Here is a 26,675-nt window from a genome sequence, read left to right as displayed (position 1 = left end):
CAAACAATGCAGAAGTATACAAAGTCTGTTGACAATACACTGAAAACAGAAAGGGAAAACCATTAAGTCCTGAAGTAAGCCACTCATCATCTTAAATTATTAAGTTTCAGTTGTGGCCAGTATGTGGGGAGCAGAGACAGGGCAGGACTATGAAGTGCCTGAGGGCTTCCCCCTGCAGTGAGTTCTACACCAAGCAGGACCCTGGCAAGCTTTGGAACAATCCAGGAGTCACTGAACACTTGCTGCTGAGGGACAGGGGGAGTGCAGCTGTCTGGTAACCTAAAGACACCCTGTGTGCACAAGTCAGCAAGGCACAGATCAAATCTGGGGATGGACAGGGCAACTGGGGAACCTTCCCTGCCCTTGCTCCAACTGACAATCCTGTAGTCTCATTTTGTGTGACCAAAAGAAAATGGAGACAAAGGAGGAGCACAAGTAAGGACAGGGGGCCATAGCACACTCAGAAATACAAACAATGTTATTTTTATTACCATTACTCTCTATAATAATCCCCAATGTAAATAAAGCTGCTTCCTTTACGATGCAATGAGCACTCGACTTGGCAAGGTCATTTATAAACATCAAACCACCAATTTCTCGAAAGTATTCACTCGCTTCACCTACAAGAGGAAAAGAGAACAGAAACTTTTGCTTTTGTTTCTCTGCAAAATGAAAGGCTTCTAAGATTTTCCAACATCTCAAGCCTTGTGTCCTTTAAACATTTTTACAGTGCCCACAAGTTCTTGGCATATATGGTGAACATAAATGACTGCATGGTTTCTAAGGAAAAGCCTTTCTTACTGTTTTGTTGGCAAATGGAATAGATAGTGATCAAAGCCTCCTTCTGAGACAGAGGGCAGTCCATCTGATATTTAAGGCATTCAAGCAGTAAGTTCAGATCTGTTTTCATATCTAGGAGCAAACACAAAAAACTTCATTAAAATTGTTATATTTTCCATATCTTAATCAAGTCAATATTAGAATAAACCTGTCCAAAATGTAGTGTGTATGTGTATTTTAAAAAAGAGGGAAGAGTGAGCCAAAATGGAGCTACATCACTTCTATTCAGCCACAAACAACAAACCTAGAAATATTTCTGTCCATAGTTTGTTATTTGAGCATGATTTCCTTTGCACAGTAGCAGCCTCCTTTTAATATTTCTGGCCTTTCATTACTAGTAATTCTTAGTAAGTCTGATGTAAACTACTAAATATTAAATTTACAATTGCAAGGTGAATTAAGTGTAAATAATACACAGCCATTAAAGTATTCAGAGTGCAAATAAAATTCAGAGTGCAGTTGAAAATCTGTGGAGTACTAAGGAAAGAGTCCAAGAGCACAAGACTGCTCCGTGGTACTGAGGTACAGGAGACAGAAACCATGCAGCACAGCAGCAGAGCCCTCAGTCAGGTGGGTGGAGACATAACAGAAAATATTCTCTGGGCACCTACAGACAGCCCCAGGTGGGTAAAAGACCTGGAAAATCTGCTTCTTAGTCTTTGGGCTATAATGAAAAGACTTACTTGATAATTATATCTAACAGTGACAGAAGGTGTTGTTTACTGTAAACCCTTACAAGGTTCGAGGGTTCTTAAAGAAGTTAAAATACAATAAAAATGTGGATAAATATTAGCAAATTAAAAAAAAAAAGTGACTTTGTGGTGGTGTGTTTTACTATGTGTGTAGGTTTGGCATTGGATCTACCCTTTGCATATCCAACACAGTATCCAAAATTTGGCAACTAGGAAAAAGCACGTTTTCCCAACTGCTCACCACCCCACAACAGGCCTATCACTACAGTCTACTAAAACTTTGTAAAACTGATGCAGATTATAACAACAAATTATATTAGATATCTTACCACACTGATTTATCTGCACCTTTTGAGTGTTCATTTTTGTTTTATCTATGTTCTTGTTCTACAACAGCAAGGAAAAAGTGTTTTCAGTTCTGTTCAGATTAGCAGTGTTTATAACAGATGCAGTAGAAATGGCATCATTTTTCTAAAATGCACTTTTTCCAGTTTTTCTGCTTTTACTCTGTCATCTCTCACACACACAGTTTAACTGTTGTATGGCAAAGTTTTCCTTTGGAAATACAGCATTTTATAACAGCCCTGCATTTATAACTACCAGGTTATCAGCTTTTGAGAGTGGACATTCTGCAGAAATCAGGTCACTCCATGTTACCACTGAGGGGCACTGTCAGTAAAGAACATCCCCTGCTCTGTGTCACTGATCACAACAAAGCTGATCCAACTTTCCTTACCAGAGTGGCCAACTCTGCCATCAGCCAACAACTGGCACTAAGACCAAGTCATGTTACTTAGGGGGTGAACACTCTAAAACACTCGGCCTCCTGCTGCTCAAGGAGCCACCAAACCATCAGCATTGTTCTGGCAGCACTGATCAAACCCAGGGCAGTGAGCACAGAGACATGTTCCTTACAGGGAGAACCCATTGAAATTCCCCAAAGACACTGGCACATTACATGAACCATGTAACCCACCAAACCCCACAGCATTGCTTCTTCACAAACCCCACGGAGCAGCCTCTGAGAGCAGAGCAGCAGAGGGACATTCAGCTTTGGAGGCACAAAGATGCTCCCTCAAACACGCCCCAAGTCCCAAACAGAGAAGGTTGATGCAAGCATCACAGTAAGCTCTTACAATTTCTCCAAAAATTGCTTCGCTCCAGGCAGAAACTTTAAATCAGTGGCGAATGCAGCTTAAGAATGGATTCATTTTCCTTCTCCAAGTGGAGCAAAGGCTCAAAGCAGAATCATTGTCATCCTAATGAAGACAGCCAGTTCTGCTTTCTCTTGGGAGTTACTGATCGCCCCCATTCCTTTCCTGCTTCCCTTAGAGATTGAGAATTGAGAGTTCCTCTCCCTGCAGCCTTTCAGAAGTGATAACAGACATGCATTTCATTTTCCTGCAAATCCAACCCTGCCACAACAAGGAAAAGCTTGCCAGCCTTCCTCACCTCTTTTTGTCCTACTGCCACCAGCCCGCCAACCTAAGAAAAAACACAACCCACCCAAATAAAAGGAAGGCTGTAAAAATGAGTTTGCTCTGGAGCTAATTGCTTTTCAGAAGAGTTTCATTTAATACGTGTTTATACAATTATACAATATAGGAAGCACAAGGGGTTTAAAACTGTATGCATACAAGGACACATCTTGACCTTTACCTGGATCTTTTTTACTTTTGCAACCCACAGAAGGTACACAAAATAGTATTGATAAGCCAGCCTACATTAATTAGATGCAAACAGCTCACCTCGCTTGCTGCATCACAGAGCAAGGTGGCAAGACAAGCAACTAGATTTGCTTCAACAAACAGCTGGCAAATGTTGCATCTAAAACTCTTCTCCATCAGGTATGGAAAATAACCCAGTAACATTGCTTCAAACCTCAGAAACCACTCCTGGAGAAGTGCAGATCTGTCAACCTGTGTGCTCAGCAGCACCAGAGCACATGGCTGGCACGGTGAGCAGACCAGCCAGCCTGGGCAGGACTTATCCCTCGAAACCCAGGGAGCAAAGGCCAGAGGGGAGAAGTGCGGGTTGTTGGCGTCCTGTGGAAACCAAACCCCACAGCAGCAGCTGAGGCCGTGAGGACTCTACGCTGTGGAACAGGACTTGGGGCTGTCCTGGCCTATTGCAGCTCCCTCGCATCCTCCTCCCTCCCTACAAACGTGATGTAAGACCACACGTTTCTGTGGCAGCACCAGCTGATTTCCTTGCTGGCCACCATCAGACCAGCTAAGGCTTTATTGTGATTGCACAGCTACCAAAACCCAGTGCTGCTCCCAAAGCAGAGATGGAAGGAAGTATTGCTCTTTTGGGGCAAACAGTACTGCATGCTTAGTCAGCAAAGAAGGGCAGAGAAATAGGTTACACTTAGAATAAGAGCCCAAAAAGAAAGTGAATTAAACAAGTGCCAAGTGATTTATCTGGGGTAAGCATGGAGTAAAACAAAAGCCATGTGAAGGGAGGGAGAATCTCACAAGTGCCTTTTGTGGTTATTGGGGTGCAGTGATACAATTGAGCACAGAATAAATAAGCTGCATCACTGGAAGAAAAGGGGGCAGTGACCATAACTCTGTGGCAGGAGTAGGGCCTGGGGTGGGTGGTGGGTGCTGAGCCAATGGAGGAGGGCATTTGCTGGATGAAAAGGGGGGAGGAAGAAAAGGGGGCAGTGACCATAACTCTGTGGCAGGAGTAGGGCCTGGGGTGGGTGGTGGGTGCTGACCAATGCAGGGCATTTGCTGGATGCCCTGCCACCACCTACTGCTGACAAGTGACTCTTGCATGCAGGAGGTGCACGATTATGTGATGTGTGAAGCTGTCAGTGGGATAACCAGGAGGACAGAGAAGATAATAGAAACAGTCCTTACCTGCAAGTTTATTCACCCCTCTATAGAAGTGTCAGCCAGGCAATTCTCTTTCCTTGTGAACAAGGTAAGTCTGGCTTGCATCCTGGCATTTAACAGCATGGCTGAGGGGGTTGTGTGCTTTTGTTAAAGCCCCTCTTTACCCTTCCTGAGGCACTTTGTAAAGTGAGTGAAGATGCTTTTAGAGATGAGACTGGTATTTAATTTCCCCAAAGTAAAATTGCAGTTACAGCTGCACTGCCAAGGGGGATCATGGCCACTTCCAGAGAAATGCCAATTTCTCTGCTCACTGTAAAGGGAGGTTTTGGAGGATGCTCCAAGGCATGTTGATGTCTGTACACCGATGCTGTAGGGATGCTGGGAAAAATGGAGATTCCTGTGAATTCCTCAGGCTGACAAGGAAAAACCCATCATCTCCTGTGTCTCTTTGCCATCTGCTGTTGGCATGGATGTTTTATGGGATAGTTATATAGTACAGCTCTGTGCATTTCCCTAAGTCTCACCTGCTTCAAAGGACCCCAGACATCCTGAAGCTGCAGTGATAACACTGAGGCAGAGCAGGTGCCCTTTAGTCTCTGGATCCCAGCTCCAGCATGACCTTTCCCTCCCCTGAAAGTTGTCTGAAAAAGAGAAGATGTTTCATCCTTTGGTTTCTGTAGTTTCAGACCCCTCTTGTGGTTTCCAGGCTTCCCCTGAAGTACAGAATCCCCCCTGGAACAGGCAGTTCAGATAGAATTTAGGATCTTTTCAGCTCTCTCTGATTCTACCTGCCACACACACAAACTGATTTATGGCATACTAGGGCATAGCACCTGTTTGATATGAGTACATGCAGAACTAGCTTCCCAAAGTCTCTGGTTTCTCTAAACCATGCAGGAAGCCCAGCACAGTGCATAGACAGGAAGGAAGAGCCTGGGCTTTTCTGAGGCTGCTAGAGCCAGTAAGGCTGTGAGAAATGACTGTATGTGAGTGAGGACCATCTAGTGCTGTTCCGCCCAACGGAAAGACAAAACTGGAGACAAATGGGCTGGATTCCCATTCTGCTTTAGATCTTGTTCAAGCAGCCACCTCCTCTCAGGAGCCTATTCCCTCATCTGTACGTGGGAGTGTTTCCCTGGCCCCCAGATTATGCTGTGGTTTCTAAACATGAAAAGCATCTGCTATAAAGAAAAACCTCCTGGAAGGGTAGAAACAAATAGAAAGGGTAAATAAATAGAGATGTATGCACTTCTGGGGCTGAAGAATGTGAGATGCAGCAGAAGCAGAAGAAGGTCTGTGGCTAGTTGAGGCTGGTTTTCCTTATCTGTTTTTCCTTATCCTGTTTCCATAGAAACCCAGGGATGTCCTGACTCTGCAGTACCAGCCTTTGGCTTTAAAAAACACCTGCCTGCTGCCACTGGACCTTATGCTGGACTTGGAGCAGCCATTCCTGGTCTGTGATGAGGACCAGCAACCCCTCCCAGATGGCCAGGTGAGCAGCCCTGGACTCCTCCAGTGGGGTCTGAAGAGGAGGGATGTGGTGGTGCCTTTCTGTTGGGAGATCCTTGAGTCAAGAAGTTTATTCTGTAGCATCAGCAGTGGGCTGGCCTGAGCTGCATCAGCAGAGCTGCTGAAGGAATCAAAATAGTATCTGAATTGAGGAGATCCATCCTGGCTTTAAGGCACAGGGAGAAGGGAGCAGGCAGCTGGGTCTGGGTGAGCCATGCAGTAAAGGTGTCTCCTGGAAAGCATGCCAGCTCTCCAGCAGCCACCCCCTTGTATTGGGGCTGAGCACAGAAACGGGAGCCTGAGGGAATCCTGGACTGGACTGGGGTGCCTGCAGACAGACTCCTGCTGTAGAGAAATGAACCATGAACTGAGAATCCAATGCTGGGGTCACTCTGAGCATTTACTGTTTCATGCTGTCAGACCTTGGGACATCATGCCACAGGGTTGATTAATTACTGCTCATCTCCTTGCAGCCTGTGAGAGTGGGTGTAGGGGAGACCTGTCATCTCTACGTTGCATTTGACCCAGCTTATGAACTGGATTTTAAGAGCTGGAAAAAAGAGAAGATTCTGAACATAGACATGGTCAGGGGCCATCCTTTTGTGGAGCGTATCGTCCTTCGGGGAGAAGTGCACTTCCCAAATCTCCAAATCCAGCCCAGCACCCTAAAGTTTGGCTGCATCGTGGCTGGCACTAAAGAAGTGCGTTCTCTGGAGATGACCAACTGCAGCTCCCTTCCCGTGGAGTACCACTGGACATTCCATTCCAAGAGCCAGGTTTACAGGTTGAGGTATGTGCACCTTTGCCCTCTCCTCGAAGCTCTTCTTCCTGGTGTCCTGCTTGTACTTGGCAAAGAAGAAAGCTGTTTGCCTAGGATCTGACAGACTGCTTCTGACTTTTTCTTGTGCAAATAACACTGACCAGCTGTGCTCAGGCTGGATGCTCAGGGAATAGGTTTTCCACCAATTTGGTGCTGCGTAGCCCCCACAGTGGTTTCCCCTGGGAAGGAAAGCTGGGGTGAAAGCTGCTTTCTCAGACCTCTGTGGCCTGAGGCAATGTTCACCTTGATGAAGGGCTCCTAGTCCCAGCTCCCACAGTGCTGCTGGAGGCCTTTCTGGCCCCTCTGCTTTGGGATGGGTCCTCTCTGCAGGAGCTGCTCTCTGCTCCTTGCCTTCCTCCCTTGCGTTGTGCTGGAGGATGCCCAGAAAGTCCCAGCACCAGACAAAGAGCTACTTAGTGCCTGGGCTGATGCTGAACAGCCAGCTAACAGCCTTCCCTTTCCTTCTTTGCTGAGACAACTCCTTTACTGCCACGATGATTTCTTTCCCAGGGGTCAGCTTTCAGTGGACACCTCAGATTCTTCACTCCCTTTTTTTGTGACACTTGTTACTCATTTTGACTTTTCCTCACTGCAACATATCCCTTATGGGTTCTGTACTGCTTGACAGAAGGACTTGTTCATCACATGATCTCCTATCCCTGCCTCCTAGAGAGTTTCTACTTTAGAGTGAAAAATGTCATTGTCTGGGCACCGTGGTCCTGGGAAGTTGCCTCAAGCCATTCATTAAAACTAAAGACAGTGGAATAGATGAGTAGGGATCTCTTGGGGGTTATGATGAGAGAGCCAGAAAAGAAACCCAGCCATAGATAACAAGCTACAAAGCCAAAGGCAGTGATTCTTTGGGGAGCAGGTCATTGCAGGCCCTGAATGCCTGTCTGGGAATAGAGCATCCTGGTGGTGGCGTTTGACTGTGGGGAGCGCTTGCAGCTCAGCAGGGTGACAGGCAGGCACGGCTCAACGATGTCCCTCACGTGGCATTAGAAACACAAGCAGAGTTACCCTGAGCACCTGCTTCTATTTAAAATGGGGAATGTGACCTGAGTCACCTGGGAGTGTTGGAAAATGTCAACCAACCCCCCCCAACACTGTCAGGGAAACATTCCTGATAAACCCCTGGTGGAGCTGCAGAGTTTCTGGCGTTGGGCACTGGGGGGGCTGTGCTGGCTCCTCAGTGGCCAGGTCTGCCTCTTGGTGCCTCAAATCTCACCTTTTTGCTTGCCTTCTCTGTCTTTTCTGCTCCCACCGTGCTTTTTGCCTTCCCACAAGGTGTTAATCCCTGTCCTCTGTAGTTCCTCAATGGAAGCAGTTGCAGCTGCTGCACCACTGCTACCTTGGTGTCATCCCTGGGCTACCTTTAGAACAGAGCTGCTCCAGCCTGGATTGGGAAGGGCTGGATCAAACCATCTCTCAGTTCAACATGCCAGCACCCAGCCAGGGGCTGCATCCTGACCAGGAGCTGCTGGTGCAGGTGTCCCTCCCTCCCACTGCAGGTCCCTGGTCATAGTTATGTTATATTCCAGATATGAGCTTTCCGCACCTAAATTCCAACCCAAACCACCAAAGGAGAAGAGAACCAGTTTGGAATCCTCAGTATCTCGAAGGAGACGCTTCAGGATCAGAAAAGAGGAGCCAGTCACGGCCCTGAAAGAATCGCAGGATCCTGCCCAATCTTCAGGAGCAGAGGTAGATTTTCTTGTCCACCCAGTGTTTGTGCTGTCTCCCCAGCCTGCCAGCACCAAGTCATGCTTGTGCTGCCGACCTCCCTTTTTGCTGCCCTGCTGTCCTGTGTCCTGAGGGCTGGTCAGGCAGCAGGGCCAGTGGCTGGACATGGGGTGAGTGGGAGGGAGAAATAGGAGAATTTTCCTTGGAGAAGCTCACTCCTACAGGCCTGTGCTGAGTGTGGGATTTTTTGCCTTGTTTTCTTCACAATGTAAGATGAGGCTTTTATCATGGTAAGACTTCCAGCTTCCTTCCCAGAGCAAGCTCTGATGAGTCCTGATCTCCATGTACTCTCTTCCCAACCCAACCCAGACTACCTGTGTGCAGGTCTCTGCTTTCACCCAAGAGCTGGTGTTGGTGGCCCTGAAGCTGTCTTATAAACTGAGACTTTGCAAAGTGGCTGTCTCTTCCTCCTAGCATAGAAAATGGCTTTGTTTTCAGGTGCCACCAGAAAGCCGTGGACGGTATTACATCCCACTAGGGCTCGTGGGAGTCAAATCCCCCATGGATGTACTGCACACTCCCCTCGAAGTGGAGGAGGTAAGAGGGAATCTGTCTCACTTGCACATTGTCAGTGTGGCTGGAGCTCCCAGTGCCACTGGTGGCCCTCAGCATTGGCCACAGAGGGGCCTCATGTCCCTCCAGGCCCATCACAAAGTGCTGCTGAAGCAACTGGTTGTTGGAGAGGCCGTGCAGAATACATTGTAGGGCTGCCCAAGGATGCAGCACCTATGGAGGGCATTGCTTCCCCTGGACCTCATCTCATAGGAAATTTTTGCAGGAGCTTTTGCTGAGGCACCTTGAGAACGCAGCATATATTTCAGAGAGAAAGGGGAAAAGCCTCAGGAGTCAGATGAGCTGGGCTGGAGTTTTTCTCTGAGCTCCCTGAGCTCCAAGAGCTCTCACTCTGTGTGTCCACCTTTTCTAAAAGCAGTAAGAAAGGCTTTTTAAAGGCAAATCATGCATCAGAGAGAATTTCTACTGGCAGGAGACATTTACTTTAATGTAGTGTATTAATTAATGCATTGATCTGTGAGTATGGGAGAAGATTTTCCTCATGGTCCCTTCACTGGTCAGTGGCACAGATGCAGGATAAGATTAGGATGATTCTGGCAGTGTTTAGGGAATAGGCCCCTCTGGCTACAGCTGCACTTTGCTCCAAGATGCTCTTCTGCATCCATTTCCACGCTTAACATCTCAATCTCTTCTGTCCTCCATCCAGGTTTTCAGTATCGCGCCACTGTCAGGTGTGCTGCGGCCAGGAGAGAGCCAGCAGGTCTCCTTCACCTTCTCTAGCGGCTTCAACACCATCTCTGATGTCATGGCACTGTGCCACGTGGAGGGAGGCCCCACCTACGAGGTGGTGGTGACGGGGGAGACCTCCTGTGTCAGCTACTCCCTGAGCCCCCGGGAGATCGACTGTGGCTCTCAGGTAGCACACACATCCCCTGGCACAGCTCCTTGCCTTGGTGGGTTCCTGCCCACCTCGCTCCAGGGCTCCCTCCCCTTCCCAGCCCCTTTGTTGGCTCTGGGGCTTGGAAGTACAACCTTTGGGGGACACATCTGGCATCCAAGCTGGTTTAAAATGGCCATCTCCAACCCTCTCCACAATGCTGGGAATGCCTCTTTTTCAGGGTACCTAAGACTGCCTCCTGAGGCAGGCAGGGTCCCAGTGGGGCTGCTCTGAGGGATGTGTCCCTGAGACATCCTTCTGCTAATCCACCCTAAAGCCTGACGTCCAAGGAGATGCTCTTGTCTAAAGCTCTTGCTTAATCCACACAATAATCAAGGGAAGAAGTTGGGCTTCCTGTCACTACAGTTGGAGAGACTGTCCCAGCATAATCCCCACTTCACTCTTTTCCAGTTGAAAGCCCACAGATATTTCCAACTGCTGGCCCTGTCTGTGTTGCCCTGGGTGACTCCCTTGTTGCATGTGTGTTGTTTGCCAATACTAGCATGCAGGTACCTTTTCTTCTGGAATGCCTCAGTGCTGTCTCTGTTTCTCCTGGCTGTTGGTGACTCCTCAGAGTGCAGAGAGCCCATGTCCCCTGGTTCATTTATTGCTGGCCCTCACATGGTTGTTACCACACCTCTGTGTGCTGCCAGAGCTCCCTGGTCCTGTGCAGGTGCCCTGTGCTTGGGGCTTCCCCAGGTTCCCAAGTGCCCTTGTCTCCTCCCTGGTGCCTGCTCCCATGATGTGTCTGCTTTCAGCCCCAGGAGAGAGGAAGGAGATTCCTAGCAGCAGCCCTGGGTCTGTAACTTCCCTCTTCTGTGCCTTCTCTCCAGATGTTTAACGAAATTCATCACAGCAAGGTCACCCTGGAGAACACTTGCAGGAGTGAATTCAGCTGGGTGCTAAACCCTAGCACTGCAGACCAGCAGCTGCCTGGAGTGTTTCTGGTCAACCCCACCACTGTAAGTAGCACAAGTGACTGACCCCAGCCCTGTGTCAGGTGGTCCGGGAGAGTTTTAAAGGGAAAAAAGACAGGGTGGGGAAGGAGGAAAGAAGTCGGAGGGGAAAACCCCAAACCCAGCCATGAGAGAGACAGAGCTGTAAGCCATTTCTGCAGGGGCCAGAGAAGGTCAAACAAGTGCTCTCCTGACAGACTCCCCCACGGCCTTGGCTGGTGGGTGGCTCTGCTGTCACAGGGCAGACGCCGGTGGGAGACACAAGTGTGTTGGTCATTGTCTGTCCTGCTGTAAGGGGAGCAGAGGAGAATTCTTTTTGATAGATTTCTCAGATGAAAATAAGGCACAAACGTGGCGTTATATCTGAAGACTGTTTATTGGTAAAGAAAGGGTATGGTCCCGACCAGAAGGGGATAGAAAAGAGAGCGAGAAAGAAAATGAGAAACGGAGAGAGCAACAGAGGACAGGGACAGAGCGTCACCGCTAGAGCCCTGGGGCGCTCTGTCGGGTCCTGCTCGGCACATGGAGCAAGTGTGCTGCCAGCCGCACCAGCGTGCGTGCTGCCGGGCTCCACGGGCCGGCGGCGGGGCCGGCTGTCCCGCGGGCTGCGGCCGGGCCGGGCTCAGCAGCCGCGGCTTGTCACGGTCAGGACGCGGCTGCTCCCTCGGGGAAGCAGCGGAGCACTGGGTTGCCGTGGTGAGCCGGGAAGCGGCGACAGCAGCGTAGACGGACAGGGAGGAAGAGGCTCTGCAGGGATCTGGACCCTGCGGGTGCTCCCAACCCAACAAAATAACAAGAATGGCAGGGGAAAACGTTAACTGCTTGTATATTCTAAGATTCCTCCCGTAACTCAGCCATTTGAGGAAGACGGTCAGACGGGAAAAATTTTCCTGGGCTTCGCGGTCTGCCCACCTCCAAGGGGGAGGTCGCTTGCAGCCCCCCAGACACGGAGCTTGCCTGCATTTTCTCCTTGCGATCTCCTTTACACGTGGCATGTGTAAAGGCTCCCAGCACGTCTACAGCCCCTATAGTAATTTTTCTCCCCATGTCAGAAAGTAGATTTATAACATATCTTGTGGCATAACTTAAAATTTAATTGGTTGCTCACAGTCACTCTGGGGACCCCGACGGCTGAGATCTCAGGCTGTGCTGTCACTGGAGCGTTTCTGAGGGTCACCTTACCCAGGCTGTGTGGTCACATATCCCTTTCTAGGCTTGCTGCTCCCTGCCTCCTCCAGCTTTGTTGCTGTGCAGCAGCTTTGTGGGGCAGTGAGGGGGCCAGGGAGCAGCGGGGCTGGAAGAGCAGGGAGGAAAATTTGCAGCATCCCATCGCTGTCCAAGCTTCTCAGTCCTGCCTGGATGTCTTTGAGCCGAAGCAGCACTCCTGCTTTTTTCCCCTCCTTGCAGTGGGAAGAGGAAGTGTTTGACTTTCCCATTTTTTCATGCCTGTCTCCTACAAGGGATGAGAGGAGCTGCTGGCCCTGCTTAGTGCGGGGACTTCCCTTGCATAGCAGCAGCAGAAGAGCCTTTTTTTGATGAGGCGGGCTCTTGCTGGGAGAAGGCAAACCCCATCAGCAGCAGGGCTGTGCTCACATCGGGCTGTGCTCACATTGGGCTGTGCTGGGGCTGCAGCCTTATGAGCCATGGGGAGGACACACAGCACCCCGGGATCAGATGCTTGACTTTTTGGTCACAAGGAAGGTAGAAGGTTTGAAAAATGAAGGCCACTCCTCAGTTAAAATTTAAAGAACATTTAATAGGAGACAATGGGGGACAAAGCAGAAGTAACAGCGCTGGGTGCTTGGCTTGGGTGCTTAGCCAGAGGCACAGACCAGTCAACACAGCAACACCCCTTATATACCCTGGGTATTGCATCAGCCTAATCTATATCTACAAATGCTTATATATATTGAAATATTTTAACATAGTTCCTCCTCCCTCCCGCCTTTTTGGAGCATCTGCAGTTGTCCTAGTCCTGGTCATTTGTTACTTTTTGACGCATTCAACGGGTTTCCATTCCTTCACTGGTTAAATGTTAGTATTACAGCAACTCTTCACCAACATTGGTATCACAACACAACATTTGCATTAAAAGAACTCTAAACTTTAGCAAAACTTCTTTTACAAAAGTCAACATTATAAAACACATAGTATTTACTCTAACAGTTGTGAAAGCCAACACTGTAATGTTTATCACGAGGGTGATATGGTCTGATGGTTTCTTCTAGATGAGAACCTGTTTCCTCAGCCTTTCTGTCCCCTGAGCCATCCCCATCAAACACTCTGATGCATTCCTCCCTCTTCTTCTGTCCCTGCAGGGCTCCATTGCACCTGGTGAGAAGCAAGTGCTGGAATTCTCTTACATGCCAGGATTACCAGGAGCTTTCAGCAGGACTTACCAGCTTAAAGTGGGTGACCTGGACCCGGAAAATATTTGTCTGAAAGGAGAAGCATCCTTTCCAATGATCTGTATGAACCTGCCCTGGAACATCAAAGGTGGGCACTGCCTGTCTGCCCCCAGGAAGGGCCCCTCTGGTTTTGTTCCCTACCATATGCCCATAGGGCAGCTCATGCTCCCCTCCAGCAAGCCTGGAGGATTGCAGGACTGCCAGACCAACTCAAGCCCCCTGGTTGCTTCATGAGTCTTGAGCAGAGGATCCCACGTGGGCTTTGTCCCAGGAATCAGCTTGCCAGCACATCTGGCAGGGTCCTGAAGGGTGATGGCTAGAGTGAAAGGCTTGGGAAGGCTGCAAGAGAGGCTGGCAGGGCTTCTGGCAGGGTTGGATATGTGTGACATTGCAGGGGATGAGATGCTTCTCTGTGGGGAGGGAGATGGGTGGGAGCAAACATGAGGATTCAGAGAGGAGCAGCAGCATCCACTTTCCATAGATGGCTTGAGGGATTTCTTTCTGGAAGAAACCAGTGTTGGGAGGCAGGGACTTCCCAGCTTAAATAAGACTGGCACTTTGCTCACACTTCTCTTTTGTGGATGTTTTCTTCCTTCAGAAAATGAAAAAGATGAGAAGCCTCTGACACAGCTCGTAAAACTCGCGCAAGAACACAGTCAGAGGAAGAAATCCGTTGATCGGAAGAAGACTCAAAGCCTGAAGACTGGGACCTTGAAGTCTCAGACCCAAAAAACTCGGACTGCAACGAGTCTGAGTCCGAAGACTGGGAACCTGAATCCTGATGTGCTTGACTCTGGCATTGCAGTAAGAACAGCTGCAGCCTTCTTTGGCACATGCCACCCTCTCCATGTCACCTGAACCCCTTGCAGCTCACAGCAGCTCCCCAGTGCCCTGATGACACCTGGGACCTCCCTGCCCACTTCCAACCTTGTGTCACCTCAGCATTGTCCCTAGGGCTGCCACTCTGGTCATGGTCTCCTCTGGGGCTGCACCAGCTTCCTGGCTACCCCAGGGAGAGATCCTGAAGGCCATGCTCCAGGGATGGAGTTGATGGTGCTTTGAAGGAGATGCAGGTCATTGCTGGGAAGTTTGTTGGTCCCAACCCAAGCTCGGACAGATTTACAGACCTTAACAGCAGCTGCCTGATTGTGGCCTGGGGCTGTGCTGGTGGTGCTCATCTCCAAGAGGCACCAGCTTGGTCCTGGTTCCTTTTCAAGACAGTTTTTGTCCAAGCTGCCGTGGTACTGACTGGGGGCAGGCAAGTATCTGGAGCTCTGGAAGGTTCCTGGCTTGTCTGTCTGCCTGGCCAGATCAGCTTTGCTTACAGTGTCTGGGCAGGCAAAGATGCTGGAGTTACTTCTCTGGAGATGAGGTCCTGGCTGAGGGAGCAGGAGGTGTCACAGGCACTGAGCAGCCAGACAGAAGGACCCCACACCCCCTCCCAACAAGAGCGGGTTGGGATCCTTTCTCAGGTACAAGCTGGGCCTTGTGAAGGACCTTTGCTAACCAGCCCCTGTCTTCCCTTTCCTTAGCCAAACACTCAGCAGATAAACACGGTGAAGACGCTGATTGAGAAGGCTGCTCTGGAGATGCAGGAAAAGCTCACACCCCATCCCCCAGAGAGCAAGTTCCCTGACAAAGAACTGTGCCAGAGCCTTGTCAAGTGAGTAGGGACTCCCATCCCCATCTCCAAGGTTCCCCGTGGGGAATACCCAGCCTTGTCCCCTTCTCCTGAGAGCTCCTTGTGTCTGCAAAGCTGGGAATAGCCTGGACTCCAGAAAGGGTCTGGTCCTGGTGGCTGTGACACGCAGCATGTGAGCAGTGGAGTGTCCTCCCTTCCCCAGCCCCTCGCTGAGCTTTGGACTGCTCAGCTCCCCCCAGGTTCTGTCCCTAGAGCTGGGGGAGCCAGTGCAGGCCTTCAAGCCCTTCCAGACAGCACAAATTCTGTTCCTGCTGACTAGCTCTGAAAGAAACAACTCCCAGCTGGTGTCTTGGTTCCAACTAACAGAGCACACTAAACAAAAGGAGAAGGGAACTGCACATGTCAGCAAACCCTGTAAAATCCAAAGTCAGATGGCTTAAAGCCTGGTGGGATGGCACGGCTTGGTCCATCCCTTTGAAACATCATGATGCAGCACAAGCACGGGAGCTTCAATTCAGAAAGAAGATGCTCTGCAGAACAGATCATGTGATCTGGCTGCAGAGCAATGGAGATTTCTTGTGCAGGCAAATCTTGTTCCTAGGCCCCAAAGCAATTTCAGGCTCAGGCTGTATACTAGGCTAAGCAGTTTGATTGAGAGCAGTGGAGACCTAGTGTACTCACTTACACTGGGTTTTCATGGCAGAGGAGCTGTGGCCAGTGTCCATTTTAAACTTATTTTCAGGTACCGTTTACTAGTGGTAAAAAACCTAGGACCTGCACTCCTGACTTCCCAAAGTCATTGCCAGGTGGTCAGGCCATGGGTTTCATGGGCTTGAGCTGAGTTTTTACAGCAGTGAATAAAGAAATAGCCACTGTATTTGTATCCTCCATCCACTTGGGTGCATAGCCAGGCTGTGGTTTAAGGACTGTCCTTAATCTTCCTTGCAGAGTTGAGCTGCCTGAGTATGTCCTGGACATGGGCACTGTCCGTAAGGGTTTCACTGAGAGAAGCACTCTGGAGATCACCAACCCTGGGCAGATCCCAGTGTCCTTCCAGATCGATGTATCTGTCCTGCAGGACACAGGTAAGCAGTGCTGGAGACACTTCTGTGGGCTTGAAGGAGGTGTCTCAGACAGATTAGCTAAAGCCATTGAACTTGGGGAGGTTTCTGAGCTTTTTCTTCTCAGTGCCTCTGCAGGGAGCTTTAGAGGCAGAACTATCCTGGCCAGCCATGCCCAGGGACCTGGCCTGCCTGTGACAGCCCTAATGCTCCTGTACAGAGGCCAGATGGGCTCATCACCCTGGTCACCTCTCAGCATATTCAGCCCTTGGATCCCATGAGTATCAAGTTTCTTTGGGCACTCTGTGGGCTTATTTTGCCATCCAGCGGGGTCTGATGTGTTTTGGAAGCGCTTTTTTTGGAGTTCACACTATCACAGCACCTGTATTCAGCCTTTATTGAGGAAACAGCCTGTGAGATCCTCTGGTGGATCAAAAGAGGTTTCCAAAAGAGGCCTTGAGGCAAGGCTGCCCTTCCATCACACAGTGGCTCACTGTGTCTGAGGGGTGTTCAGGTGCACTCTTAAGTTTTTGTCCAGGTCACAGCACGGCGTGGGGCTTTTGCCAGACCTCTCAGCCAGGACACCTGTAAGGTCTTAATGTGCTTATGACAAATTTTGTGTTTCCTGTGTATCTCAGCTGCTTTGTGTTCATCTGTTCAAGGTTTCAGCATGGAGCTGGACCAGGTGCAGGGCCTGCCCCACAGCCACACCAGGACGTTTGACGTGCGCTTTGAAAGTATCCGGCAGCCACGGGGTGACGTGGATGTGCTGCTGCCCATAGAGGTACCACAGCTCTTGGGGCAGGCAGCAGGCTGGGCACAGCAGCAGATGTCACCTGCACCCTCTGCTGAATTCTCTGTCCTTCTCCAGGTGAAAAAAGGCCCCACATATAACATCCGTCTGCGTGCCGCTGTGTCTGAGCTGTCACTCGAACTCTCCAAGAACACTCTGCACTTCTCTGCTCTGCTCGTTGGGCAGTGCCAGGTTGAGACAATCCAGCTCTACAACTGGTTCCGAGTACCCTGCCGATGGTCCATCAAGCCTGTTCAGAAGGTAAAGCACAGGCCCATAACTTCTTGGTTGGGTTTTCTTTGTGATTCTTGCCATTTCTGCTTCTGTGGCTGCCTGAGCACTTGGGTCTATAGCGTGTTTGAGGAAGCTTCTGAGGGTCTAGATTAAGGCTGGTTTGCCTGGACCTGTTCCATTAGCGGATGCTTTGCTTTTCTGCCATCTTCACCCATTCCTCCTCTTCCTCTGAGCACAGTAGTTCCCTATCTGCCTGCCCTGTCTACAGGTTTTCCCTCCAGCTGTAGGCTATGGGAGCCACACTTGGTTTGGCTGTGGGTGCTCTCAGCACTGTGTCAGTGTCTCGGAGCACGAGGAGACCTCACACAATTGGTTTCTGTGCCCAGAACAATCAGCACATGTACATGACACCAGCCGTACATCAGAAGCAGCAGGCGCTGGAGGATGAGCCCTGTCCCTTTGAAGTGAAGCCTTCCAAAGGAACCCTTGGTGCAGGAAGGTGGCAGAAGCTGCAAATCACATTTACACCCAAGGAGGAGGTGAGATTGGCAGATGTCAGCCCAGGAGGTCTGTCAGGGCTATCTGGAAATGAGGGCCTGGTGCAGAGAGTGTGGTAGGAGCTCTGCCTTCACAGGCAGCTTTCTGCAAGCCCTGTACTCTGCGTGGCTCAGTTCACCCCACAGAGCACTCCCGTGAGATGTGCTTTGAAATGCCCACAGGGAGCTTGCACAGAGAGCCCAAGGGCTTGGAGGCTGCCCCTTGGCACATGGGGGGGATGTGCCCAACTCCCCCCAGCCTCCCCCTTGCCTGGCTGCATTTGCAGCTGCCACACTCGGTGCAGGGCAGCTGCCCGCTCACAGAGGATAATCCTGGAATGGCCAGTCTAGGCTCACCCTGCTGCAGGACTGACAGACCAAACAGCCACCACACACCCTCCTGGGCACGGCAGGACAGGCACTTGTGGTGATGTGCTGCCAGCAGTCCCTGGGGCTCTGGCCTGCCTGCACATTCCCGTGCAGCTGGGGATTCAGCTCAAAGGATGGAGCATTCCCAAAAGTGGTTTGCCTGTGGCCGCTGGGTCTCGGAAACTGGCAGTGTGTCCCAGCACGGACACAAGTGCTTCTGTGCCCACACACAGTCCCAGGGATCTTTTAATTGCTCAAGAAATGTAACCATCTTGTGTCTGGCTTGGACCAGAGCCTAACACTAAGCAGAGATGCTGACCCTTACTTCTGGCCAGCAAGAGCTCATTTGCCTGGAGTTGGCGTTTGCCTGATGCAGCAGTGCCAGGACTGTGTCTGGACACTGTAACCCTGATGGCCCCTCCCATGAGCACTGCACTCCTGCAGGACTAGGTGAAAATGCCTGACAGTCCATTGTACATCCATGTGATACCAAATACCCAGTTACAGTGCACACCAAGATTCATCCCAGTTACTCAGACCCAGACTACTACAGATGCTCTAGTCCCTAGCATAAGTAAATATCTGGTTTGCATTCACCTTGGAGGGACTGATAACACCCTGACCTTGGGGCAAGCATTGTTGTATTTGGGGTCCTGTCACCTGAGACTTCATGAAAGAGTTTCCTGCACTTTTCTTTTTACAGAGGTCTTACAAGAATGAGCTGGAGCTTAACATTAATGGGAGCAGCAATTGCTTAAAGCTGCAGCTCTCCGGACAAGGTCTGGAGCCGCGGTTGGAGTTCAGCCCTCCAGCACTAAAGATGGGATGGATGCTGGTGGACAGCACTGGGGTGGAGGCCACAGTGGTGGTGAAGAACCCATGCAACTTTCCCATTGAGTTTTACTCCCTGGATTTTGATGAGCAGCACCTTGAGAAGAAGAAGGTGAGAAGGCAGGTCTGGTCCCCATGTACATGCTGCCCAAGCTTCACAGCACGCCAGCGTTGCCAGGCTTGTGCCAGGGAGATGGAGGCAATCCCCAGGGCAAAGCCAGCTCTGCTGACATACTGTGGGAGGACCTAAACTAAGTAGTTTGTGTTGTGTTGCGTTGCCGTGCTTGGACATCCAGGTCACAGATCCGAAGACCTTGACTGGGGAGATCCTGAGGGATGGGAAGCTGCCAGCGGAAGACCAGGTAAAACCCTGCAAGGCCCAGATCTTGAGCTTGCCATGTTTGTGGGCCCTGGAGCATTGTGTCCCCCCCCAGGTGCTAATGGCACAGAGCCTTGTCCAGACCCCTGATGATGTTCCACAATGACTCTGTAGCATCTATGTGAATGGGGAGGTTATCACCATCCCTCAGATGGGCAGGAAGTGGGCGTGCTCTGTGTCCAAGTATCCCATCTATTCAGAGTCTCCTAGCCTGGAAATCATTCTAAATGGTCCCAGGACAGGGCAGCTCATGGTCATTGTTTTCTTCAGCTGAGTCACTTGGAAGAGGTTTCTCTCCCGGTCTGGCTTGTAGCTCTTGCATCTGCTCTGGAGCCTGCTCACCCCACTGGGCATAACAAAGCACTTGTACATCATATAAGTCAAAAACCCCATTGCCAAAAGCTCAGTGCCTTTAAAGAAGGAGTTGTGAGGATGAAGGTGACAGAAGTATAAACAGGATTTTCTCTTCTGTTTTAGATGCTGGAACATCTGGGACTGCATCCCGACAGCCCTCCCCTTTCCCCTGCTGCTGTGCTCTCCAGTGTCGAGTACCCAGAGAAGCGGCTGGGCTCTGCAGAGCGTGTGCAGGACAATCTGCTGGGTGCTCCAGTGGTGCCAGCACTGAAGGTGCCAGGGCAGGGACCGGGTTGCATGGGGGGCATGGGGGACAGGTTGGACGGAAAGGGATCATTGTGGAGAGGTAATGAAGATGTGGTGGGGCCCCATGTCTGCAGGTCTCCTTTCTGTCAGGGATGGGACAAAAGAGACAGCTCTGCTGGAGACAGAGCAGTTCTGTAAGACAAGAGGTAAAAAATTACTTAAAACCATCAACCTTGTTTGAGGAGAGGGTCTTGCATAAGAAGGGGCATCCTAGGCAAAACAAACACCAGTAAGGAAGACCAAGCCCATGGGCAGGTGGACTTATTTATTCTTTCTGTTGGTGAACAAACCCCCATTTTGCTTTCCAGAATGGGGATGTCTCAGGGCTCACCTCTCCCTCCCTTTTCTCTCTCCCCTTAGGCCAAGGCCCCAGATGCAAAGGGCAGTTCTGCCAAGGGCCAACCAAAGACGGGTAAAGCAACCAGCAGAGACAGATCTGCAAAGGAGAAGCAGATCTCCACACGGAGAACAGAAAGTTCCCGAGGCTCCTCTGCAACAAGATCCAAAAGTACGCTGGAAAGGGCCTCAACCCCCACAGTATTCCTCAGGTGAGCCTCACGGGAGGAGGAGATGTCTCTACTTCTTGGTCCTCTTGCCAAACAAGGTCCATCATTCCCAGCTCCACAGTGACCCTGTGCCAGTGCCTCATGGGATGGCGAGTGCACCCTCCTTGTTTCGTTTGCTCCTCAGCAATGTCTGAAGCCTCCTCTTTAATTGCCAGGCTTAAACAGTACCGGTGGATAGTGCCTGCCCAGGGTGAGGTGGAACTGAAGGTCAACTTCTTCGCCAAAAAGCCAGGGAGGTTTGAGCAGACACTGAGCTTTGAGCTTGTGCCATCAAAGCGCCAGTACAAGCTGCCCTGCAGTGGCACTGGCCTGTACCCCAGCATCAGCCAGAACCCACGGTAAGGCTGGCCCCTGGCAGCCTCCCACACCACAGCTGCCGCTGAACTCACAGCCAGGGCTGGGCAGATCATACTGCCTGAGGCTGCCCAGCACCTCTTCCTGTGCTGGGAGCTGGGAAGGCAGATGGTACCTCAGCCACCAGGAAGGGTTATGGCTTTCTGACTACATTTCCTACTTGGAGCATCTCATAGCTCCTCCTTCCCCCCTTTCTCTGCCCAGGGTGGTGTTTCCACAGTGGAGGGCGACCATGAAGGAAGGTGAAGTCATCTTCAAGGAATATGTTGAGAGCACAAAGCAATTCCACTTTGGACCACTGCTGTGTGGGAGATCAAGAGAGTGGTATGTGCTCCCTGCTGGGCCTTGTACTTTTCTGGACATGCCTGGAGAGACATGCTGTCCTGGTGGCACAATCCAGGGCAGTCCCTGGCAGAGTCCTGGGAGACACATAGGTTTGAAGGACCACAGATGTGAACTTGAGCAGATAAGAGGCAAATGAGCCTTGGAGGAGCTGCTCTGCCTACTCCGTGGCTGCCTTGGTGACCAGAGCCGCGTGCTGCCGCCAGTCCAAAGGTGTTAGACGGCAACTTCTGTCCCCCTCCACATCTCAGCTTCACCCCTTAGGAAATGAACTTTATGGTGGCTTTTTAAGTGCTTTGAGCTCTGCAGGTAGCCTGATCAAGCAATTATTCTGTAGATGGTTTTGTAAAACTTTCATTCATCTGTAATTATAATAAGACTTTATTATTAACCTGCCAATGGGTGTCGGGGGGAACGTACAGCAGGAATTACATTTTCCTGTAATGACATTGCATCCCAGCTGCTGGATAAAATCTGCCTAAACACTTGGCCATTGAAGCTATTGTATATTTCTACTTTTACTGTCACTAGTTTTTTTAATAGGATTTAAGTTCTTGTCTCCATAGGAACTCTGGAGGGTTAGGTCTGTTTAGACAACCCAAGGAAATGAAACTGAAATAGTTTAAAAAAACCACACGATCTTTAGCCAGGTAGATGGATGGTTTGGGATTTCTGTTTGCCTCTTTAGCCCTTTCACTCCGAAGGAATTTCCACACCTGAGAGAAGGGTCATTTGTTACCTTCTTGCATTCCTCTTGGGAATTGATGCTTTATATTTCTTTCTCAGACTTTGAGCTAACCCATGAAATCCAAAGCAGTTTCATGACTTTTATGAGAGAGATTAGCTAAACTCTTTTTCCAAAAGCCTTTCTTTATACCCTGCAGGGAAGGCACCTCAAGAAAGAAGGGGAAAGAACCCGTGTGCCTGCTGTACTGTTATTTTTCTAGGCACCCTTGAATTTATGTTGTATTAAAAACTCTCAAAGTGGTCTGAGCATCATCAGGCTTCTGGGGTGGAGGCACCAAGTCCAGGTGTAGCAGACACGGGGCTTGCTAGAGTCCCTTGGAGGACAGAGGCCTAGAGATAAGAAAATGCCAAGTCATAGTAACTAAGCCAGAAGCCCTCTCTCTGGTCCTCCAAGACCCAAGCATATTTCTCTGTCACCCCATAGGTTACTTTCCCCTAACCCTTACAATTGGACAGTTTCTGATCCCTTCTACCCCTATATAAGGGGCTACTTTAGCCCATTCTGGCTAGAAGAGCTGTCCCTGGAACCCTTCACGGACCCCTCAATAGACCCTCGCTGTGGAATCTCCGAGGCCTCTCCTCTCTCTCTCACCGTCTGCTTGCCTGGAAGCCACTGCTAGCCGAGAGCGCCTTTAGCAAGCTAAGAGCTGAAAACTATAAAAGAGCTGAGATCACTAAGAGCTGACTATCACTTAAGCTTGCTAAGGTAGCTGTGGCTATAGAGCAGTTCGTTTTTCTGGACACCCAGCCTCCAAAAGGCTGAGCTGTCCGGCCTGAGCCTGCCTGCTCGCCTGGGAAACACCCTGCAGAAACCCAGCTGTCCAGCTAGAAGTAGCCCCTGTGGCTTTCATCCAGGGGAAGGCATCAAAGTACAGCAAGGATCCTTGCCATGCCTCTGACTGGGATCCATTTCCCTCACTTGTTTGTTAGAGCAAGGTCTTCCAGCACTGCTTCCTCGGGTGCACATGGTGCTCTCCTTGGTGTGTGGCAAAGGTAACAGTCTTTTCAGCCTTTTCCCCTTTTGTTGACAGGTACAAGACCCAGAACTGTCCTGGCAACTCTGAAAATATAACCATCTTCAACAACTCCCCCACGGACGTAAAGGTCCGATTCTCCTTTGAGAATGCTGGGGAAGCAGATACGTTCCTTTTGAACCCTCCCCGCATGAGACTGAAACCAAAGGAGAAGAAGGTAGGAGAAGGGCAGGTAGAGCAGGCACCACAGAAGTGCCCAGGGGCTGCTTCTCCTGCTCACACACAGAGCTCTTCTGATTTCTTCCTGTGGGACCATGTGCAGGAGCTGACCATTTGGGCATACCCCACTTCCCCTGGCTTCCTGGAAGACAAACTCGTCTGCAGCATTGAGAAGAACCCGAACCCAGTGGTCTTCAGCCTGTGCTGCTATGGGGTGGGCATGAAGATGGAGGTCAGCACCCGGGAGCTGTCTTTTGACAAACTGCTTCTGCACAGGTCAGTCATCCCACAAGCAATCCAAAACTTGTGACAAAGAGAAAACGTTTGACTCTGGTTTCTGGGGCATGGATGGAGCTGCCCCAAGTTGCATTCAGTGGCAAGGCCGGTGTGACCATCCAGCAGCTAATGCCAAGTGCCTTCCTGTCTCTGCAGGACTGACTGCAGGACCTTCGTCCTGAAAAACAACAGCATGCTGCCCATGGCCTGGCAGCTCCGTGGGCTGGATGACCTTGTTGAGAACTTCTCCTTGTCACAAAATAATGGCATCCTTGATCCCCGCTCAGAGTTTGAAGTGACACTGCATTTCAAGGCTGAGCAGATTGGCAGCATTGAGAAGACCCTCCGACTAGAGGTGAGAGGGACTGTGGCCTGCCTGGCAGAGCAGGGCATAGTGAGCAGCCATGTGCTGCTAGGGACAGAGTCAGGAAGAGCTGCACCCGCCAGACACAAGGGGGCTGTGACCCCAACTTCTGCCTCTACACAGCATTTGCCAGAACGTGCAGTGCATCCACATCCCCCCAGACAGGCAGACACTGCATCCTGAGCCTGTACCACAACCACCTCGTCCCTGTGAATGGTTGAAGGTTGTTGTCTGGTTGTACAGACTGCAGCGTGATCTCTGTATTCCTCCTGGACTTTGTCTGAAGCTCTTGCATAGTACAACAAACTCTCCCTGTGGGATTTTGTTCCCTGGCCCCCTGTTTAGGGGCTGCCCTTCAGACAGGGTGCTAGGTGATTTGGGAGGGTTGTCAATGCCACTGCTCTGAGACACCTCATACTTCTTGTGGTTGTTCTTACACCCCTGTGCCTCTCAAGGATGCTTTAGCAGCAGCATTCCCTGCTGTAGGAGTGCAGAGTTGGGCTGATAGGGTTTTTTACTGCAGCAGAATCCCACTGGGACAGCCCATGAGAGGAACAGGTTAACAAAGCTTGGGAGTCCGCCAATGGTTGTGAAGCCAGGGAGGCCATAGGGAAAGCAGCCAGCAGAGACAAGGACTTTACAGGCTGTCTACCAGAAGAATAATCTGAACAATGTTTGTTTCTTGCTGCCTCAGGTTTCAGATGCAGAAAACATCCTGGGGGTTGTTCAGACAGAAAACATCAAAATCTCTGCAGAGGTCTATGATGTTTCTCTGGGCATTGACATGCCTGAAGGTCAGTGGATGCCTCCCAAACAAAGCAGTCCAGGTGCACTGCATTATCTTGGGAGGTGGGCAACCAAAGCACTTGATGGGATGGGGTGGGATGGGACAGCATGCAAGGAAGGCACGGATACGTAAAGCACATACTCTGCAAGCTGCGTGGAATAAAGCGTTGTCAGGGCTCTGACAGCCCTAAGTCTTTCCCCTCTGAACTTTGAAGTGTGCAGCTTCATGTGCAGATTGAATTTGGGGGCTTTGAAACAACAGTGATGTGAACAGGCAACGCCCACAGGCTCAGTGCAGCATATAAAGTAATTGGATTTGTGCTTGGGAGTGAGGAAATGGGAGCCGAGCTCTTTTGCTACTAAGCCTGCAGATACTTTGGGTAAGAAGAGAAAGGGCAGACAAGTAGTTGGAAAACACTTTCAAGAATGGAAACTTGCTGAAAAGGGCTTTGCACCGAGACCTCCATGTTGCTTGTGAGCTGGTGTATTCTGCAGCAGCTCACAAATACTGTGTTTGACCTCACGCTGTGGATTTTCTGCAGGTGCAGATGGAAGCTTGGAATTTGGAACAATTAATGTCCTGGATAAGGTGAAGAAAGTCCTGAGTCTAAAGATCAAAGGGATATACAGGATTGAGTACAGGTGAGTCCAGCTGCCTGGTAGTGAGCATTTCCCAGGCCTTCATTCTCCCTCTGTCAATGGCTAGAACCTGTTTCCATGCTGGCTACCCCATGGTATATACAAAACCTGGGCTCTCTGATCTCAATTATTTTACCAGAGAATTCAGCCACAAACCAGCAGTTCTTCACAGCTCAGCTGGAGGCCAAAGGAGAGCCCCAGAAATTTCAGCCACTGAAATGCTGAGATTCATTGCCGTTCTTTGGTGGTCACCTCCTTCCTTTCTCTTTCTGAGACTCTGTAAAGAAGTGAATGAAAAATTTTTTGCAGTAATCTTGTGATTGTCTGCACTCTCTGTCAAGATCCAGGATTCCCTGAGCAGAGCTGGACTCTCCCTTTTTTTTCTGGTCCTATGCAAAGTCCTGGCTGTGCTGGTGGCACCTGTACTTGTAACTGCAGAGCTCTCCTTCCTTCCCTTTCTCCCCAGGTTCACGCTGAAGGGTGCAGGTCCCAGGATGCAAGACTTGGCATCCTACTTCACCGTTACACCTCAGTCGGGCATGGTGAATGCCTCCCACCCTGATGCGAGTGTTGAGATAATCTTCCACCCCACAAGTGAAATCCTCCTCAAGAACATACCCATCCTGTACTGCCAGGTGAGCTGCCTGGGCCAGGCTGTGTTATCACACGGTGTTTTGGGAGCGTAAACAGGATAGGTTTCTAATGGGAGGAGGGCTTTACTGGAGAATCCTCTCTCCTACGTACACAAACAAAGTCTTTCAGCACCATTTGGGAGGCTTCCTAAGTGGAGCTGAGACTCTGGCCGGCGTCTTTATTGTTTACCATCCTTCCTGTGGACACAGGTGATAGATGCCAGCTCAGGTGAAGGAGGCCAGGCTGTTACCAACATCCCAATAAGAGTGTCGGCCAAAGCCGAGTACAGCAAGTACAGCATTGTGCCTGCCTCACCCACCGACTTCGGAGCCATGATCAAGGGCACCAAGAAGAGCCGGACTGTTGTGCTGAAGAACAACGGCACGCTCAGCTTCAAATTCCACATCCGCCGAGAACCCAAGCTTGCATCTGCATTGGAAAGCAAAAGGTCTGAGAAGCCCTGCACCACCCTTCCTGTCATACACGCCACAGCTGGTATGTGGCAGGCAGCCAGGAGACTTGGGCTATCGTCCATTTGCGTCCCTGGCTTGGGGAGAGGGAGCAAAAAAACACCTCAGTATCCCCATGTATAGTACAAAGCTGGTGACTGAGCTGCTCAGTCCAGCAATAGGAGCTGCTGGCTGCTCTCTGGGAGCCATCAGGAGCAGGAAGGCTTTCCTCTGTGAGGAGGAAGGCCAGCTTTGGCCTTTGAGGCAGGGGAGCTCAGCATGACAGATACCTCTGTTTTCTCCTCTCAGTTCAAAGCAAGGGGAATCTGCTCCATCAGCTGAAAAGCGCTCAAAAGGAAGGAAATCAGGCTCCTCGACACAGGTGGGTGACTCCTGCTGCCCTGCTGCTGCTGCAGGGGATGTGAGAAGATGCTGCTGTGCCCAGGCTGGGGGCTCATCGCCATAGGGTGGGATGTGGTCTACAAGACCAGTATCTGCTCAGTCCTACTGACAGTCCTGTACTCTGGCTGTGACCTGGAGTTATGGGGTCAACAGAGGGG

General features: G+C 50.4%; 1 protein-coding gene across 1 annotated transcript; it reads left to right on the top strand.

Annotated features, from left to right (window-relative positions):
- The first annotated feature begins 4,313 nt into the window (after nt 1–4,313).
- Nucleotides 4,314–26,420, top strand: LOC132332982 (hydrocephalus-inducing protein homolog). Its single transcript, XM_059857708.1, has 28 exons — nt 4,314–4,463; nt 5,727–5,867; nt 6,358–6,674; nt 8,216–8,408; nt 8,886–8,984; nt 9,667–9,876; nt 10,731–10,859; nt 13,172–13,349; nt 13,860–14,065; nt 14,794–14,924; nt 15,852–16,012; nt 16,627–16,748; nt 16,836–17,018; nt 17,378–17,530; nt 18,600–18,839; nt 19,024–19,089; nt 19,584–19,733; nt 20,127–20,314; nt 20,488–20,670; nt 20,891–21,010; nt 22,200–22,368; nt 22,769–22,966; nt 23,072–23,244; nt 23,401–23,599; nt 24,303–24,402; nt 24,937–25,036; nt 25,500–25,668; nt 25,876–26,420. The coding sequence occupies exons 1-28, from the start codon at nt 4,314–4,316 to the stop codon at nt 26,257–26,259; spliced, it is 4,812 nt and encodes a 1,603-aa protein (XP_059713691.1). The 3' UTR covers nt 26,260–26,420.
- The last annotated feature ends 255 nt before the right edge of the window (nt 26,421–26,675 follow it).

The sequence above is a fragment of the Haemorhous mexicanus genome, chromosome 12 (genome assembly GCF_027477595.1).
Source record: "Haemorhous mexicanus isolate bHaeMex1 chromosome 12, bHaeMex1.pri, whole genome shotgun sequence".
NCBI classification, from domain to species: domain Eukaryota; kingdom Metazoa; phylum Chordata; class Aves; order Passeriformes; family Fringillidae; genus Haemorhous; species Haemorhous mexicanus.
Note: the sequence above shows the minus strand (reverse complement) of the source record. Positions and strands in the feature narration are given on the sequence as shown.